At 52.7% G+C, this 16,639-nt stretch overlaps 2 protein-coding genes across 2 annotated transcripts in view; one reads left to right on the top strand and one right to left on the bottom strand.

Annotated features, from left to right (window-relative positions):
• Positions 1 to 225: 225 nt before the first annotated feature.
• Positions 226 to 1,230, top strand: PHLDA2 (pleckstrin homology like domain family A member 2; the record flags this gene model as incomplete). Its single annotated transcript, XM_081999879.1, has 1 exon — positions 226 to 1,230. One exon carries the CDS (start codon positions 226 to 228, stop codon positions 622 to 624), a length of 399 nt encoding a protein of 132 aa, XP_081856005.1. The 3' UTR covers positions 625 to 1,230.
• Positions 1,231 to 3,266: 2,036 nt separating this feature from the next.
• Positions 3,267 to 16,639, bottom strand: part of SLC67A1 (solute carrier family 67 member 1) — a gene marked incomplete at both ends in the record, with an annotated part of 62,161 nt that continues 48,788 nt past the window's right edge. Inside the window, 3 exons of the mRNA XM_082000472.1 lie at positions 3,267 to 3,454; positions 8,629 to 8,749; positions 12,541 to 12,642. Of these exons, the coding sequence (XP_081856598.1) occupies positions 3,267 to 3,454; positions 8,629 to 8,749; positions 12,541 to 12,642 (411 nt within the window). The remainder of the gene's footprint in view (positions 3,455 to 8,628; positions 8,750 to 12,540; positions 12,643 to 16,639) is intronic.

Raw genomic sequence — 16,639 nt, 5'->3', positions numbered from 1 at the left:
GCGGCGGCGGCAGCGGGGAGCGCGGCCGGGGGGCGGGCGGGAGGCGGGGCGGCGAGGGGGCGGCGGGCCGGGCTCCCCGGGGGAGGCACCGGAAGGCGCCCGGCGCTGATTCATTGCAATAAATTGTTCCCGTCGCGGCGAGGCTCGGTCATCGCCGCCCGAGCCAGAGCCGGAGCCGGAGCCGCAGCCGCAGCCGCAGCCGGAGGGAGCCGCCGAGGAGGGAGGATGAAGATGCAAGCCGAGGTGATCCGCGAGGGCGAGCTGGAGAAGCGGAGCGACAGCCTTTTCCAGCTGTGGAAGAAGAAGCTGGTGGTGCTGACCAAGGACAGCCTCAGCCTGTTCCCCGACGGGCACAAGCGGGCCAAGGGCAAGGAGCTGGGCTTCGGCTCCATCCTCAAGGTGGACTGCGTGGAGCGCACGGGCAAGTACATCTACTTCACCATCGTCACCAAAGACCGCAAGGAGATTGACTTTCGGTGCCCGGACCAGAGCTGCTGGAACGCTTCCATCACCATGGCCCTCATCGACTTCCAGAACAAGCGGGCCATCCAGGACTTCAAGAGCCGCCAGGAGATGGAGCAGGCGGCGGGCGCCCAGGAGCGGCGGCTGGCCCGGGCGCCCTGAGCCGCCTGAGCCGCCCGCCCCGGCCGGCCCGGCCCCAGGTGAGCCCCTCCGCGCCCCGAGCGCGCTCTCCTGGGCTTTTCGGTTTTATTTTTTAAAATTCATTTATTTATTTATTTTTATTCTTATTATCCCTCTCCCCGCGCCTGCTTTGGGAAATCAGACGGGGACGGGCAGCAGGGCTCCACTGGGCACCGCTCACCCCCATTTATTTATTTATGTATTTATGTATTTATTTATTTATTTACCGGAGGGACTCCGCCGGCCCCACCGCCTCTCCGGCTCCCACCCTCCCACGAGGGTGCCCAGCCGCACCCCGAAACCGGGGCGTGCTGCCCGGCCGCTTCAGCGCAGGAGTTTCGGGGCTTGCTCCCGCTTTCCTGGTGCGGCCCTGGGAATTTCTGGTGGGAGCTGGGCGCTGAGAAATGCGGCGATTAGGCGAGGAAATAAGATAATGGGGCTTGGCAGAGCTTTCCTTACAGAATTTGCTAAAAATAGGATATCCACGAAAATAAATGCTGAATGCTTACTCTCCCTTTCAAGCTCCCCCCCCCCGCCCCCTTTTTCTTTTCTGCCCCGCTGTCCTGTTCGTTTAACTAACCTGCTTTCTCTTGCTGCCTTTAGAACATACCACTGGATGATAAACCAGATCAAGTGTCTTGGACTGAAATGGGACAGGGTACCAATGAAGGAAAGCGAAGAAGAGAGCTGGAAGCAGCTTGGTTTTCTCCAAGCCCGTTGAGGCTGCTGAGCAAAGAGCCCTGAGCTTTGCCTGAGATGCATTTAAAGAAAAACCAAAGACTTTTGTAAAGGACTTCTAGCGAAGCGTCCACGTGTTTTGAGTGGCACAGCTTTGCGAACGATTATCTTCTATTTATGAGACGCAAGGAAGATTCAACACTGACTGGTGGTGTTAAACACAGTTTAAATTATTTGTAGTATCTATATTTGTATTTATTTTGATGAATGTCTTTCAGCAGTTACTGGTCTTAATATTGCTTTTGCATTAATATGTCCATTCCAAATAAATTACTTGAAATGTTCACTTTTTATTACTATACTCTGGACTGCAGTAACTTTTCTTGACAGATGTTTGTGGAGCGGGCAGTGGTGTAGTGGCTTAAAAAGAGCAGGCAAGCTTAGCTTTTTGGTGCCCTGGCCTGGGCAGTGGGAGGTGGAGAAAACCCAGATAACCCATTTGTGTTTGACCTTGTCTCCCAACTGGGAAAGGAAAGCGTGTTGAGGTCCAATTCTGGTCAGCGGTGGAAATAGAAAAGCCTGCCACAACTCGGGTAAGTGCCACTTTTGAAGCGCTTTCCCATATAATCGAGTAATGGTGGCTGCAGAAGGCACAAGAGCTCCCCGCAAAACTAAAGCGCTGCTGCCTGCTACTGCCCCGTGTCCTTCCCCAGGCCCCCATAGCTTAGTGCGGTGCTAAGGCAGAAAACTGGATTCTTGACTTCAGAATAACACAGCACCGATGCTCCATGGGATTCCTCAGCTTTGCAACGAAGCAAGCTGAACTCTTCGCTCTCTCCTCTTCCTCTACCTCTGCAGTCTCTAGATCAAGTTAAACTTCTACAGGATAACTGGGAAGAATGGAGGCTGTCTTTTTCTGATAGCACCCGGACCAAGAAGCTTGGAGAAAAAAGCAGCTAATTTTTTTTTTTATAAAACTACTGAAGTTTTATCTTGTGAGGCTCAACTATCGCTAACTAACCTGGGCTTCTTCGAGAGCAATGCTGCAGCACGAGTCAGCTCTGGCAGTGAGGACTACGAGCTTAGCAGGCAAAGTACTTGCTGCTAAAGCTCCAAACTTGGTAATTGCAATTGGGTAACTTCCCCTTCCCCATATCAGTGCAATTTTTGCAGGAGACTTTGTTCTAGAGGAAGTTGCAAAGTATGTAATTACAAGTGGCCTGTAGTAAGAGCAAGAGAGACTCAATAGAGGGGGAAAAAAAGCCCTGGAAGGAGAGTTGGCCCCCGTTTCTGGAAGCAGCAGGGACGCTCTGGCACTGCAGTGTGCTACATGGGGGCTTTGCATCCTCCTTGCACGCTGCTGGCGGCTGTGCTGCCGCGCGCCGGGCTCGTGCAGAGGCAGGGTTGCGCACGACTGAGCTGTGGATGTAACGAGACATTCGGCCACAACATTCAAAAGCCTTTGGCCTCAGTTCCCCTCTAGCACAAGAATGCCAGAGGTGCATTTAACGCAGCAAAATGACACTCAAAAGCAGATGTGTTTTACCCCAGTTTTCCTCGGTACCGTTGCAGAGGGTGTGTGTGTGTGTGTGAAATAAAAGGCCAAACCAGAGCAGAGGCATTGGCTCCTAATCCCCTTAGTTTTGATGAATCCAAGCAGGAATGCTGCCTGACAACAGCTGAGGAGCTGGAGCTATTGCCTGCAGTGACAGCCACTGCTGCGGGGGGGAACCTGATAGCTCCTGGGGTCCCGTGGCCGCCAGCTGCTCCAGCATGGCTCCAAGGCCTTTGCAGAGCGATCTGTCCCTTACTCTAGATGCAAATGTTGATGAAAGGCAAGGCATTGTTCATATGGTTTTACTCCAAGTTTATAAAATAAAAAATAAAACTCAAGAACTTCTTTATTTCTATGGAAAAAGTAAGGGGGTTACTTTCTTGCAGCTGAATCACTGGCTTTTTGTCTCTTTCAGTGGGATTTTACTCTTTAAGAGATAAACAAACAAACCTATATTGACAATTAGCTGTAAATAGCCGAAAGAGGAGACTCCAAATTGTTTGTATAAAACTCCGCCAATGGTGGGGCCCACAGTCCGGGTCAAGGGCTGGACCGAGGCACAGATCCCAAGCATGGTACCTAGGAGAGGTGGCAGAGACACGCAGACGTCAGGGTGAGGGCAGGTCTTGGGATGGGAAAGCAAAGAGTGTGCGGGAGCCCCTTCATCCCTGATGGCATTCCCCTGCAGTAGTAGCAAATCACTTCAAATAATCTCTTGCATTAATTTATAGAGGTCCAATTAGGGTTCGTTAAGGCTAAGGACTCCTGGAGGCACGGGGACTAGTTTCCACCACGAGCCAGCTCAGCTCTTTACCGAGCGGTCCGCACGACCGTAATGCTGCCCGGAAGGCAAGCCGGTGCTCACTGCTGCCTTCACCGGGGTCCAAGGATGCCTTTGGCCCCGGAAGATGCTTCTGGACATTGCATTCAACAGGATTGGGGTTAGGAACGGAGAGGTAATTTCTAGGGTCATGTTAGAGACTTCCAAGCAAATCACAGATTCTTCCAATATCGTAATTACCTGAGAGGGCCCTGTTCCACCCAAGCTGCTATTGCCATTTATTCTCTAGTGTGGGACAGAGGAACAGCTCTCGAGGGCTTAGCAGGAGCGAGAGGCTTAGGTCTAACTAGGTCTTTAAGAATAAATAAATAAAACCACAGATAAAGACTGAACCCCCTTGAGATACTCCCCCACCCTCCCTTGCAAAAAGAACGGATATTTCAATTTGGATGGAAATGTGAGCCCTGCACCCGGCTGGGCCGGTTCCCCCTCCAGCAGCTCTCCCATTTGCATCGTTAACAGGAACCCGGCGGATGGGGAAGCACCTCCAGTTTGGCAAAGGCAGTTTTTTTTCCACACACAGACGGACAGCCAGGACATCCCACGGGATGCAAAGATGGCCCCCAAGCATGCTCTGTGGCCCGCAGTCTTTGTGCGGGACAGCTATCCCGCTCAGGGGAGCAGAAAATACCCAGCCGGCCAGAAAACCATTAGCCCTCAGCACCGGGAGGAAGGGCAAGCTGGCAGTATATGCCAGAAACTTGTGACCCACCCTGAAATGATGTCTGCAATTTTTTTTTTTTAATATCGGTACAATTATTTGGGCTGTTGGCATCAATTTTCCACCAAGACATGCGCTGAGGCATTGCTGCTGCACCAGGCCAGCAGTGTCTGGGAAGAGGAGGATGCTGTCCCGCATGCGAGAAGATGTGGAGCCGAGTTCCATACTTAACGTGGGCAGCCACAGGGAAACGATCCCTGGCTCCGGGAGAGAAGAGGCAGCCAGGTGTTCGCGTAATGCCGCCCAGCGACTGCTGGGCTTTTATCAGCATGCTTAAAATACTTGTGCAATGAGCTCGAGTCGAGGGCGTAGCTGTGCGGAGAGGGAGATCTCCCGGGAAGCGCTACCGAGCGCTCCGTCCGCGCATGGGAACACAAAGGCGATGGGTGGGACCTCGCCTTGACCCTTTGCCAATGGGAACCATCCCACAACCACCAAACTTTCTGGGCAGGTTTTGCAATTATTTTTTCCCCTCTAGGTATTTGAATTAAACTAATTACTACGTACAATTGCCAAACTGGCTCTTATGACTGAGGAGGCGCTTTTTTTTCCTTTCCTTTTTTTTTTTTTTCCTGGAGCAGAAATCCGTCCTCTTAAAAGGCAAGGATCTCCCTCTGCACTTCTGTAACATGTTGCTGAGAAAGGTAATTTCTATCTAATGGGCTTAAATTAGATCCCTTGTGTCAGACACCCTCGAGCTTTGGGACATCGCAGATCTCGGCTCTGCAGCATGGCCCTAGTTCTGCTGCAAAGCTGTGCATGTGATGCATCTCATTTAAGGCAAGACCTTTCACTGGGACAAGTCACCAGATCAGCAGAAAAAGCCCTGTGTTGCTTTGCGCAGCTCTGCCAACACACTTGCTCACCTTCTTCATCCCGTCTATCCCACTTTCTGAACCTTCCCTGCCATTTTTTCTCACTCTCCAGCTTTTTTCTCCCTTTTCCCATACCTGGCACGACCCGTCCCGGCCAGGAGCCCATCCTCCTCTCCTGCCCCAGCCCTCCTCTCCTCCCGCAGGTTTCAGGGTTGGGTGCTGGCAGCATCCCAAGCCGGGTGGCTCCGTCTCTCCTCCCACCCTCCGCTGTGCCGGGGCGCTCGGCTCGCCCTCCTTTCCAGCTCACATCCTGTTGCCGCGCTCAGATGATGGTGCTGGCCCAGATCAGCCAAACCCCGCAGGGCAATCGTGGGGCCTCATTTAACGATTAGGTCATCCCCACCAGCGGCCGCCTTCAAACTGGCAAAGCCCCGGCAAAGCCGCAGCAAAGCCCTAGCAAAGCTGGGGAGTTCAATGCGCTGAGCCCCGCCTGGCTGCAAGCTCTCCTCCTAAGATTTTGCGTCTGATGTGCAAATAAAATCACGAAACGTGGGCCCGTTACACAGGGAGGCTCTGCTGGGCTTCCTCCCTCCCCTGAGGGCGGGGGGCTTCTCTGCAGAAACAAGACCTCCGTTCTCGGGGGGGACCGGGGTTGACAAGGAGTGCGGATGCAAGTCCCCCCCGGCTCGGGGCTGCCCTCCCACCAGCTCCCGCGCCCAGCTGAACAGCACATGCACGTGGGGCAGAATTTTCCCTTCCTGCCTTTGAAGATGGGGGGAAGGGGGTGGAATCAAAGGGAAATGAATTAAATCATTTCCGCTCTTTTCCCTTCAGTGCAAAGCCTCGGCCATAAGCAAGGAGCAAGTGGCAAGCTCGTCAGCCTCAGTAGCAAGTGACCTTGGATTGGTCCTGAAAGCAGGATGATGGGTGCAAGGGACAGTGCCATCCTACGTCCCGCTGTTCCCTTTCCGAGACACCTATTTAAAAGGCAAGGGCAAGTGACTCAGTGTCTAGCAAGGGCGGACAGGTTATCCTCCTGTAACACCCCATCCGTTCCAGCCCTGCAATGAGACGGACACCTGAGCTCAGCCCAACTTCCAGCTCCTCGGGAAGCCTCTCCTCGGCCTGAAGAAAGACCTCCATGGGCTCCGCCGGCCCCAGGCTGGCAAAAACATCAGGAAAAGACAGCAGCAAGGCTCAAACCTGATGTTTCCAAGGGTTAAATTCCCAACGTGTGGTTTCCTTGCATTAACTAAAAGCTGGTGCAAGTTAGCGCTCAGGTTTTTGATACAGCAGCAGCGAGACATTTTCATAAAGCCAGATTTCCACGCTCTTAGAAAAGTGAGGATTCCTAACGCACCACCAAAACGCTCGCTTTGCAGAGCCGGTCTCAGACTCGCATAGGAAGGAGCAGCCTTCTAGCTGCTGTACGGGTGGAGCAGCCGTTGCGGGGTGCCACCCACGGCCAGAGACGGATGGCAGGCATTTTAATAGCTGCATTTCTCTGCGAGACACCCACGCCGTCACTGCCACAGCTGCTGCGGAGAGGCAGCTCGCCGGGACGCGGCTCTGCTGCGTCAGGCATTCCTGCCTTCACCCTGGCCCCTGCCCGGGTGCGTCCAAAACAAGCACAAAACTATCAGATGCCTCTTCCCTTGGAAACGGTGCAAGGAGGAAGCGGGGTATGAAAGGCAAGGGCCAGGGAGGAGTGGTGGAGACGAGGTTTTCCCCCCAGCGCCGCGATCCTCCGTGCCAGAAGCATCCCTCCTTGGCATGCCCAGTTTCAAGCCAGCCGTAACTGCAATTTCTAGTAGCGCTTGGCATGGCATCAGCCCAGGATGGACGGGCAGAAGAAAGCCCCACATAGCTTGTGGCTCTCCCAACGTCCCACGACCCCCTCCTGCTCGCCCACGCTGCCCCGCGGGCTGCCTCCGTCCTGCCCTGCCACCCTGCCCTGCCGTGCGGAGACCGTCTGTCCCGCTGAGGCGCAAACTGACCTAACAACATACGCAAGCAGAGAGCAGGGTGAGGCAACTAAGCCCATTTTCCTCTCTGACCGAAGCTTGCCTCCAGGCTTTAAAAGCCAAGCAACGCTCCAGTTTTCCTCACAAAGCCCCTTTGAGAAGAGCCTGGATGAATTCCAGCTTGGCTGTACGTCCCAAAGCCGCTTGGTGCCCTTCCCCGCAGCTCTCCCTCCTTGCATGAACATCGCTCCAACTCATGAAACAGCAGATTTTCTTCCCATTCGAGCACAGGGGCTGGGACATCCCCAGTCCTCACCTCCCCGGGAACTAAGTGGTCCTCCCAGGTAGAAGTACCACACTCAGAAATCACGGGCTCCCAGCATTTGTAGGAGACGCAGCAGTCAGCTCCACAAATAAACTACTGAAGTGACGTTTAGAAAAGCTCTTCATCCAGAAGCATCTCAAAAGTGCTTTGTAAACTTCACTAATGGGCTGTGCAAACTATGGCTCCCATTCTCAGTAGGGTCTGTGCAGAGGTATCTGCTCAGATGGCTGCTAGGGAAGACGAAGGCTGCAGGCTGGCATCCCGGAAAGGCTCAGCTAGAGCAGAGAAACTACTGGGTACTTGGTGAACGTGGCTTGGGGAGCAAACCTTGAAAGAGCTCAGTCAAAAGACGCCAAACTGGGTCCATCCTGGGACAAACTCAGCAAGCCTCTCGTGACAATAATGTAGGCTTGTTTCCTTTGTTGACAAAAGAAAAAAAACCCAGGTATAAAGATCTGTGTGTCTACCTGCTGCGTTTCAGCACCCTTCTACAGAGAAATACAGTAACTCTTCAACTGAAACACGGCCGAAGTGTAGAAGGGGGTGGCAATTACTGTGTCAGGCAAAACGTGTTTCCAAAGAGCGATCCAGAACACCCCCCTGAGATGGCCTAAGTTAAAAGGTATGAATGAACAGCCCCCTCGGTCACCCTCATGGTGGAAAAGCAGCTGCTTTTTTTTTTGTTGTTGTTGTTGAACATATCTTGTGTTCACATGGTGTTGAACATATCTTGTGTTCACATGGTGTTGAACATATCTTGTGTTCACATGGAAAGAAGCATTTGGGAGAGGCTTCCCTTACTGCGTCCGGCACTACGGATGTCAGCAAGCAGCACAGGACCGGGAGCACTGCGTCACCGGATGCTTGCTCAGTGTTGTTCAAGCTCATCCTGTATCAGCCCCATCGGTCCCTGTTCATCCACTCTGCTGATACCCACTGCACCCAACCGCCAAGTCAGATTTGTTGGGGAATTGGGCATTCGCCATGAATGTGCCCCAGTGCTTGACAGCAGTGGCATGAGCTGGGAAAACCCTGATGGACTCAGAAATGAGAAGAGACCAGTCTGGTCTTTCTTGATGAGTCTTACCGGTGTCGGAGGAGGGGACGGCCTTGGTGAGGATGCTGTCGGTGATGGTGCCCAGCATGCTGAAGGCAAACACTAGCGGCACCGCAACTATGCAGTAGTGCCACACGGTCCTCATCAGGGCCTAAGGGACAGGACAAAAGAGACCACGGATCATTAGAGAGAACAAGCGGTGACTTTGTGGCAAGAAACAACCTAGAAAAACATCACGAGCCAAACCCATGATTTAGGTAAATTGTAGGAGCCACAACTGCTAGATGATGGTGTGGCTTTGGCCATTGCAGGGTCTTTCATAGCCCACCATTTGTCTACAGGCAATTATTCCAAGCATGCAGCACAAGTAGCAAGTGATACCCGACAATCTGGCAGCACGTTTCTCCGGCACTGCTGCGGGTATTTTTAGTGTCTGGGAATTAGTGACGTCCCCGCACCCTTCCCCCCATCTTCTGTCTCTTGTCCAACTCCTGAGGAAACGTGGAAGAGCAGATGCATGTGGTGTACTTCAGGAAGCCTCCATTACTTATACAAAACAGCCTAGAGAAGGCATTTCAGTTCATTATCATAAATAATTAAAACTAAACTGAGCTTGTCAAAATAAATGAGCGCGGTGCATTATGTAACGCTGTAGCTTTGGGATTTCTAATCCTGTTCTGCTGCTTCTTTGCTAATAAATTCACCAAATTCAGTAATCTGGAATAGGTCTTCTGGCCATAAGTGCACATTAGCGAGCATAATTAGGGAGAGTAATGATTTTGTTATTGCACATATTCTTAGCGGAGACATCCCTCCAGCTGTTAAATACTGAAACAAAAGCGGTGAAGCTCCCTAAGCCGTGGGGCTAGAGCGGCTCTCGGCTCATTCACAAGCCCTGCTGGTCAAATGAATGGGTTTCTCTGGGGCATGGAAAGGAAATTCCCCCTTTCTTGCAAGTCTCCTGCCCTCACCCGTGTCTCAAGGTGTGTTGTTGCAGCTGGAAAACATTTCTGTTGCTGGTTTAGCCAGAAGTTTCATTCTCTGGAGTTCTCTCTCCTAAGATCTGGTCCCTGCCTCTCAGCTACAGAAGATAGAGAAGCCCAGAGACATTGCTCACTAATGACTTGGAAATACTGAGGTTTATTCCTAGTTCCCCTCTAGACTCACACACAGCCAGGTTCCTCTCCTTGGAGGGGCTCTTTGCCTACGTTTTGGTTAAGATCTAGGAACTTCTGATTAAGGAACCAGAGAACAAAGACAGAGGAACAGGTATTTGGTACATAATACATTCAGACAGAGGGAGAATAATTCCTTGCTAGGGCAAATGTCATTGCAGGACAGCATTGCAGAGCTCATAGGAAAAAACAGCTTTAACCCTCCCTTGCCTTGCATGAATTCCCTCATGGGCTGAAGCAACTGGGCAGAAAAGAGCTGAGCTGTGTCTGTGCCTCCTGTAAAACCAGGGGAAATGGCTCCTCGCTCCCCTGGGACTCGGGAAGGACGGAGCCAGGCAGAGCCTGGTCTCTGCTGCTCCTCAGCGGGTAGGCAGCAGTCTTTTTGACCTGAGCAGATCTGAAGGCGTTTTTCAGGTGAGAGAAGCAGAACCAAGAGTTTCAGCAGATGACAGGCTCAAAAAGCAAATGCCTGGGAAACGCAGGCAGCGAGGCAGGACGAGGCACAGCCGAGCCTTCAGACAAAGAGAAAAACTTCCCCGTCGCAACCGCCAAGCCCTCCTACATACGCCCCTGCCCACGCGCTCCCGGCTTGCATCTGCAGATCTCACACCGGCTCTCCACTCCTCTACTTCTCCAGGTGCTATTGCCGAGCTCGCAGCCCACCCCTTCCCTTCTCCAGCTGCTGATTGCTGGGAACATCCTGCAGCCTCTTCCCAGCTGCACCGCCGGCTGTCTGTCTGTCTGCTGCCGCTGGTGCCCGCCTTCCAAAAACACTTCAGCCCACCTCCTGGCGATATGAAGATGGGTTTCGGAGTGTCTTTTATTAACAACTAGCTTTTCTCCTCTCTTCCACCCTTTGGGGAGGGGATCTACTTCATTTGGAGGCCAGATGCAGCAAGGGCACAGCGGGCGGGATGCTCCTCCGCCGGCGGCTGCGCAGGATTAAAAGCTTCACGCATTAATCTCTGCGTTTGGGGCCTGCCGCTGTGACGGCACTCAGCCCCGCCACGACAGAAAGCCACCCCAGAAACGGATGTTTTCTCGGCAGCCGCTCGAACAGAGCGCTTTTCAATAAGGCATCCCCGGTGCAGAGGATCGCAGCTGCGTTTGCCTATGAATAGTTCTCGTGGGAAGTCATTGCTGACCCTTGTCCCCAGGCCCGTGCTGTCAGGATGTCCACAGCCCTCCGGGGTTGGCGTAACTGCCAACTCTAAAATGAACTTCCAGCAGCGATTTCCCTTCCCCGCACAGCCACCGTCAGCCTCCCCATGCTGGGGCGTTAGCCACTGCAAGCTGTGCCACCCTGTGTGCCCCTCCACTGCCATTGAGGCTTTGTCTCCTACCTCCAGCCGCCTCCAGCCTTCCCTCTCAGTGAGACCTTGGTGCACAAAAGCTGTTCACTCCATGGCTACCCCTCTGCCTGATTGCTGTGGACTGGGCTTTGGCACAGGGACCCGGTCCCAGCAGCACCCTGTCCTGCACCCGGCTAGAGGTGCTCAGGTCTCCAGATGGACCAGGTCCACCTTGGTCCCACCTAACTGCTCCCCACCATGACCATAAAACAATGGCGCAGCCTTCAAAACCCTTCACTGGCCACGCTCAGGGGCAGCAAGCCCTGTGCAGATGTCCCATGCTAAGGTGGCACATTGATGCCAGCCAAAAACATGTGACAGCCGAGAGGCACCCTTCCCAAGCATTCTACCACCCAGCAGCATCTCCACGAGCCCTGAAATCCCAGAGAGGGGGGACCGCATTCCATCTGCAGAGCCAACCCTTCCTCTGCATCCGTCCTCTCTTCCCAGCCTCATCTCGGACACGCAATTTAGCCTCAGATTAGCAAAGGTGTGTAGGTGCCTCATCTCATCCAAGTAGCTGGGAACCACGAGCCTCAATACCCTCCAGGATTTGGCTCTGACCTCTCTGTGGCTGTGGTGTGGTTGTAGGAACGGCAATCTCCTACCCGCACCAGCAGGAGTACCGGCACCTTGGCAGCAAGGCTCGAGGCCAAATCCTTCAGGGAATATCAAAAGGCTGACACAGCTCGACCATCCTTTGGGCCCATTGGTGTGCACCCTTTCTCCATCCCCATTGCCTGGGCAGAGGTATCGGTTCCCTGAGTGTGGCTTATCTGAGCAAACATGATTACCAGCAGAGCTGCCTATGCCAACTTGGTTTTCCAGTTACTGTTTGAGACTGGCATCGACTGTCACCCATGCAGACACAACTGGCAATGGGTAACATCGCTCATCCCAAAACAGAGGAACAAAATTCTTGCCTTGCTACGTCCTTCCCCAAATACTCTCAGCTTGGGGAAATTAGACAAAAATAAAGCTGCGGAAGAAGAGCACGCAACCTCTGCTGTCTTGTAGCAGTGTACAACTGCAATGATTTCCCCCCACCCACCCATAATCTTCATTTACTTTCTGGGTAGTTCAGGAAATGCAGTTGCTGACAAGACCGAGGGCAGGAGTTCTATGCAAATCCAGTGACTCAGGGGGGACTTAACGACTTTCTATGCAAGATTTTTTTTTTTTTTAAATCCCCGTAACTGTTCCTCACGCGGCCCTTTATCGTTATTTGGTGTAGTGCTTATGCTGAGCACGGCTTTGTTTGCACAGGGGCACAGGAGAGATGGTTTCTCCCCCGAAGAGCACCCAGCAAAGCTGGTGGTGGCATTTCAAGGGGCAGAGCTTGCGGCCAGGTCTCACAGACCTCATGCTGCTGCATTATTAAAAGGCACCATGGACGATTTCACACCGAGCCTTACCATGCCTAGGCCCACAGCAGCGAAGACGAAGACACTGAGCCTGAGCAGGGTCCTCTCCGTGCAGTGGTTGGTGAGTTTTCCAACAACCAGACCCTGGACAACCTGGGAAAGAAGCACATGAGCACCTCTAAGCCCGATGTATAACAATTTAAGCAAGCTCAAAAGAGAACTGCTACAGTGCTTCAAGCAAATGAAAGGCAGCACATGGGTTATTCCCTTGCTTTTTTTTTGGAGAAGGGACCTCACTGTCACGGTAAATGGCTGGAAGACACAATCCATTATTTCAAGCATTTTGCATCCGAAGGATAGATCCATCCCATCAGCTGAAAGCCTTGACTCAGGGTGCACGCCTGAGTTTACCATCACTGCCTACTCACCAGTGGTGATCGAAACTTTCTAAAGATGCTTGCAGACACAAATTAATTTTTCTAACTTGTGATGTTTTTGTGAAATGCAATTAATACTAAGGTCTTCATTCTTGGCAAGTCCTTCCAAAGAAAAAACGTACGTTTGTATGCAGAGGAGGAAAATGCCTCTTTTCCTGTACCTTCTCTTGCCATTATTTTAAACTATAAATATACAAATTGTGTGGTTCACTGTTTTTAGGCAGGAAACAAGTATGACGGAGATGCTAATACTCAGCCCCAGCAGTACACACAGATGTGAGGGTCGGGGAACTGGTTTTACAGATTTTAAATAAAAACTGGGGGAGAGGGGGAGGGAAGGAGGAGCAAAAAAATCTGAATCCCAGGAAGTATTTGGCTTTTCCAGCACTTGGCAGAGCAAAGATTCGTTCTTTTAGTTCTCTGTTCAGCACCTCCCATACTTCAAGTGACACTGGCCCAAGTGGACATGAGAGGACAGAGGCTGGAAAACATCACTTTGAAAACAAACCCTGACGGACTGCGTTTCAGGGAAGGGACAGATAGGAATCTACCAAGTTTCCCCTTCCTTGAAAGGGTTGGTTTGATCCAAGCGAAAACCCCTCTGACTTGAAAGAAAAGCTCTAGCTCAAAATGCTTTGTTTGGTGCGATGGCTTCATTTCAATGGCAGTCCAGCCTGGAGAAAACCTCAGGGCCTTGCTTGGACCTGGAACGACGCTACGCCACGCTTAACCTTGCTGTGTTAGTCCTAAGGGTGAAACCCAAACTCAACTGAAAGGAAATGCATGCACAATGAATAAGAAAGTTATTAAAAAGAAAGGAAACGTTAATCTGTGATAAGCAGTCCAGAAAAAGCAATTTAATTATTAAAATAAAATAAAAAAGCAAAAACTAAATAGTAATATAGTGAATTCAAAATAAAGTTAACATAAAGAACAATAGCTACAAATAGAATATATTTCCAACAAGCTACAACTTAATGGGAAACATCAAAAATTGACTCTTCCCATTGCTTCAGAGCACAAGCCGTTTTTGACACCAGGGCACATCGCACCAAGCAGACGTTTGGGTTCCCGGTGAATGCTTTTCCTGCTTCCTTTTTATCCCTGTCCCCACCCTCAGGCCGGGCTCGAGAGCTCAGCTCACACGTGCCCGGCTGCCACGTGACAGTGGCATGGGCCCCGCTTGTCTCTCCTGGGTCGTGTCACCTGCCAAGTGGCCTCGGGGACACGGGCGATCCTGCTGCGGTGCGATGCTCGGACGATGCGTGGGGTGACCTGAGTCATCCCGGCTGAAAGCCCTGCCGCGGACACGGGAGGAGGCTGATACCAGCCCCGGCGGCTCCTACTCAGGGGGTGGGTGGAGAAGTTGCTGAGTAACTCTTCATTACGCTGAGTGCTCCTAAAATGAAGGATTGTCATTAACTTTTTGCAACTTCCCAGTCCCTCCCACCGGCTCTCCCCGGCCGGGGCTGTGCTGAGTCACGCGGGACGGGGGCTGAGCCCCGTTGCAGGGCATGGCTTGACTCAGCGGTGGCATCACCTGAACCCCAATTCAGCTCTGCTGAGCCACCGGTGGAAAGGAGACGTTTCTCAATTTGCCCTGAGTTGAACGGCGTATTTAATCGGGATACACTGTGCAGGTGCAGCCCGGTCCCTGCCCTTCCTTGAGTCATTGGGGTAGATCATCAGCAACGTCCCAGAGCAGCCCGGTCTGATGGCCGTGGGAGTGGCGTACCCAAAAATGTCTCCACCGCTACACATGAGTGCAGGGAACAGCAGGGTGAGTGGGGCAGGGTGATGGTCCTTGTGCCGAGGCTGGCATTCAGCACGGGCTTCCCCATCACTTGCAATGGGGCAATACGAGCACGAGGTTAAAGCACCACTGCTGAACCAACCAACTCATTGCTGGGACTTCTTCCAAGGGCAAGCGTCAGCCCGAGTCACCTGCCTTCCCTTCGGGGCTGAGCAGCCATCCTTGGATTATGCAGACTGCAGCCTCCCCACTGGTTATCCAGGCTGCCAGACGCCCTCCCCAGCGTGGTTGTTGCCGATCCAGCCATGAGCCCCAGGCAGGCAAAGCCCATCATCTTAATTTTGGACACTACCAAACACCAGTGCCTTGATTTAGGTGCTGGATAATGTTCCCAGTCACCGGGAGCTCCGGCTTCGCTTCCACTCCGAATTGAGACCTGAAAACCCATCACTCCCAGCCTGCAATTTTCCCTGGGTGCGCAGCACCCTGGTTTGCATGAGCGGCAGCACAGGCACATTTGGGAAGGAGGAAGCAGAAGGTGGTTCATGTGCACTCTCCCATGCAAGGTTTTGGACATGTGCTGCTGTTGCCAGAGGGTAGCAGGGGCATCCCGGATGATTTGGCTGTCATCACCTCCACGGATAAGCCCTGGTGGCACTGAAGAGGCAGCAACTTATTTTTATTCCTGCTGGTGTTGTGGGCTTTTCCCTTGTAAGCAACCTCCCATTGAGATCGACTGAGATGGGCCGTCCCCTCCTGTATTTCATTTTGCCTGGATGGTACTTGCCTTTGTAACCTGACCTCCTTTGAAGTCGGGGAAGAGCCAGTGTACCTGGCTGGAATGCCTTCTGTCATCAATAAACAAAAGAGAGAGGAAATTGTTTGCAAGTGAAATAACAGGCACTGCCTGTGGCTGTGTACACATGTCACAGGATAAACTAACTCATCGGTTTTTTTTTCCTTCCCCCCTCTCCTTCTTCAAAGGCAAATAAGTCTCCCAATAAACGCATAAGAACAGCCAAATCTCCTTGTCGTCATGCTCGATTCGCCAAACTGGGGATTTGTTACACTAGTTCAGCTGATCACGCAGAAAAATACTCTTTACCACTGCATTTGATTTCTGGGAAGACAGCAGCTCCCATTTGCTCGGGAGAGCTAATTGCCCATTTTATTGTTAACCTCATTAACAAACTTCAGAAATCCCTTAGCAGGATGGAAAAGATTGCTGTTGTTTGAAGGTTTAAGGTGCCAGTTTTTGGAAGACTTTTGAACAGTCGAAGGGCTTAGCCTTGCTGCGTGGAGCTGCCGCTGAGCAGGACTGGCACCTGCAAGCAGCCGTCCTCGTGGGCAAAGGCTAGAGGAGCTACGCAGGTGCTCCGCTGGTCCTCCGCGCGCAGCGGACGCAGGACCGCTGCTACAGATTCTTCCATCGGCACTGACAGAAAGCGTGACAGAGCCCGGCAAACAAAATAAATTCCCTTTCACCCAACAGCCTGGAAATGAAAAGACACGAGGAGGTGGGAGAGGAAGGTGCAGCGGGCCAGATAAGCTGGTACTGCCTGGCAGAGGAAATGTGGGGCCCCATCCCCAGTGCCGATAGCACGATTCACATCAGAGGCAGCCTCCCACGCGCTGGACCCGTATCTCTCGCCTTTGAAATTGTGCCCGGCTGACAGTTCCCAGGGCGAGCGCGGTGCCGGCTGCGGGGGACACGCGGGTGGGCGCCGGTTGGGGCAGACTGCAGCGGGCATGAGGCTTTCCTGCGCGGGCTGAAGGTGGTGCGGAACATCGGGCGGGTAAAAGGGAGTTGTTTTACTGACACGGCCATGCCAGAAAGTGCTTGAGCACTGGCTCAGGTCTTGCAGAGGAGCAGGCGGGCGGTGGGACTGGAGGGAGAGCTGACGGCGAGGACCAAGCTGCTGAAGGCAGCACTTTGCCGCACAGGGGGAAGAGGACCCTG

The sequence above is a fragment of the Phaethon aethereus genome, assembly GCF_964289735.1.
Source record: "Phaethon aethereus genome assembly, chromosome: 5".
NCBI classification, from domain to species: Eukaryota; Metazoa; Chordata; class Aves; order Phaethontiformes; family Phaethontidae; genus Phaethon; species Phaethon aethereus.
Note: the sequence above shows the minus strand (reverse complement) of the source record. Positions and strands in the feature narration are given on the sequence as shown.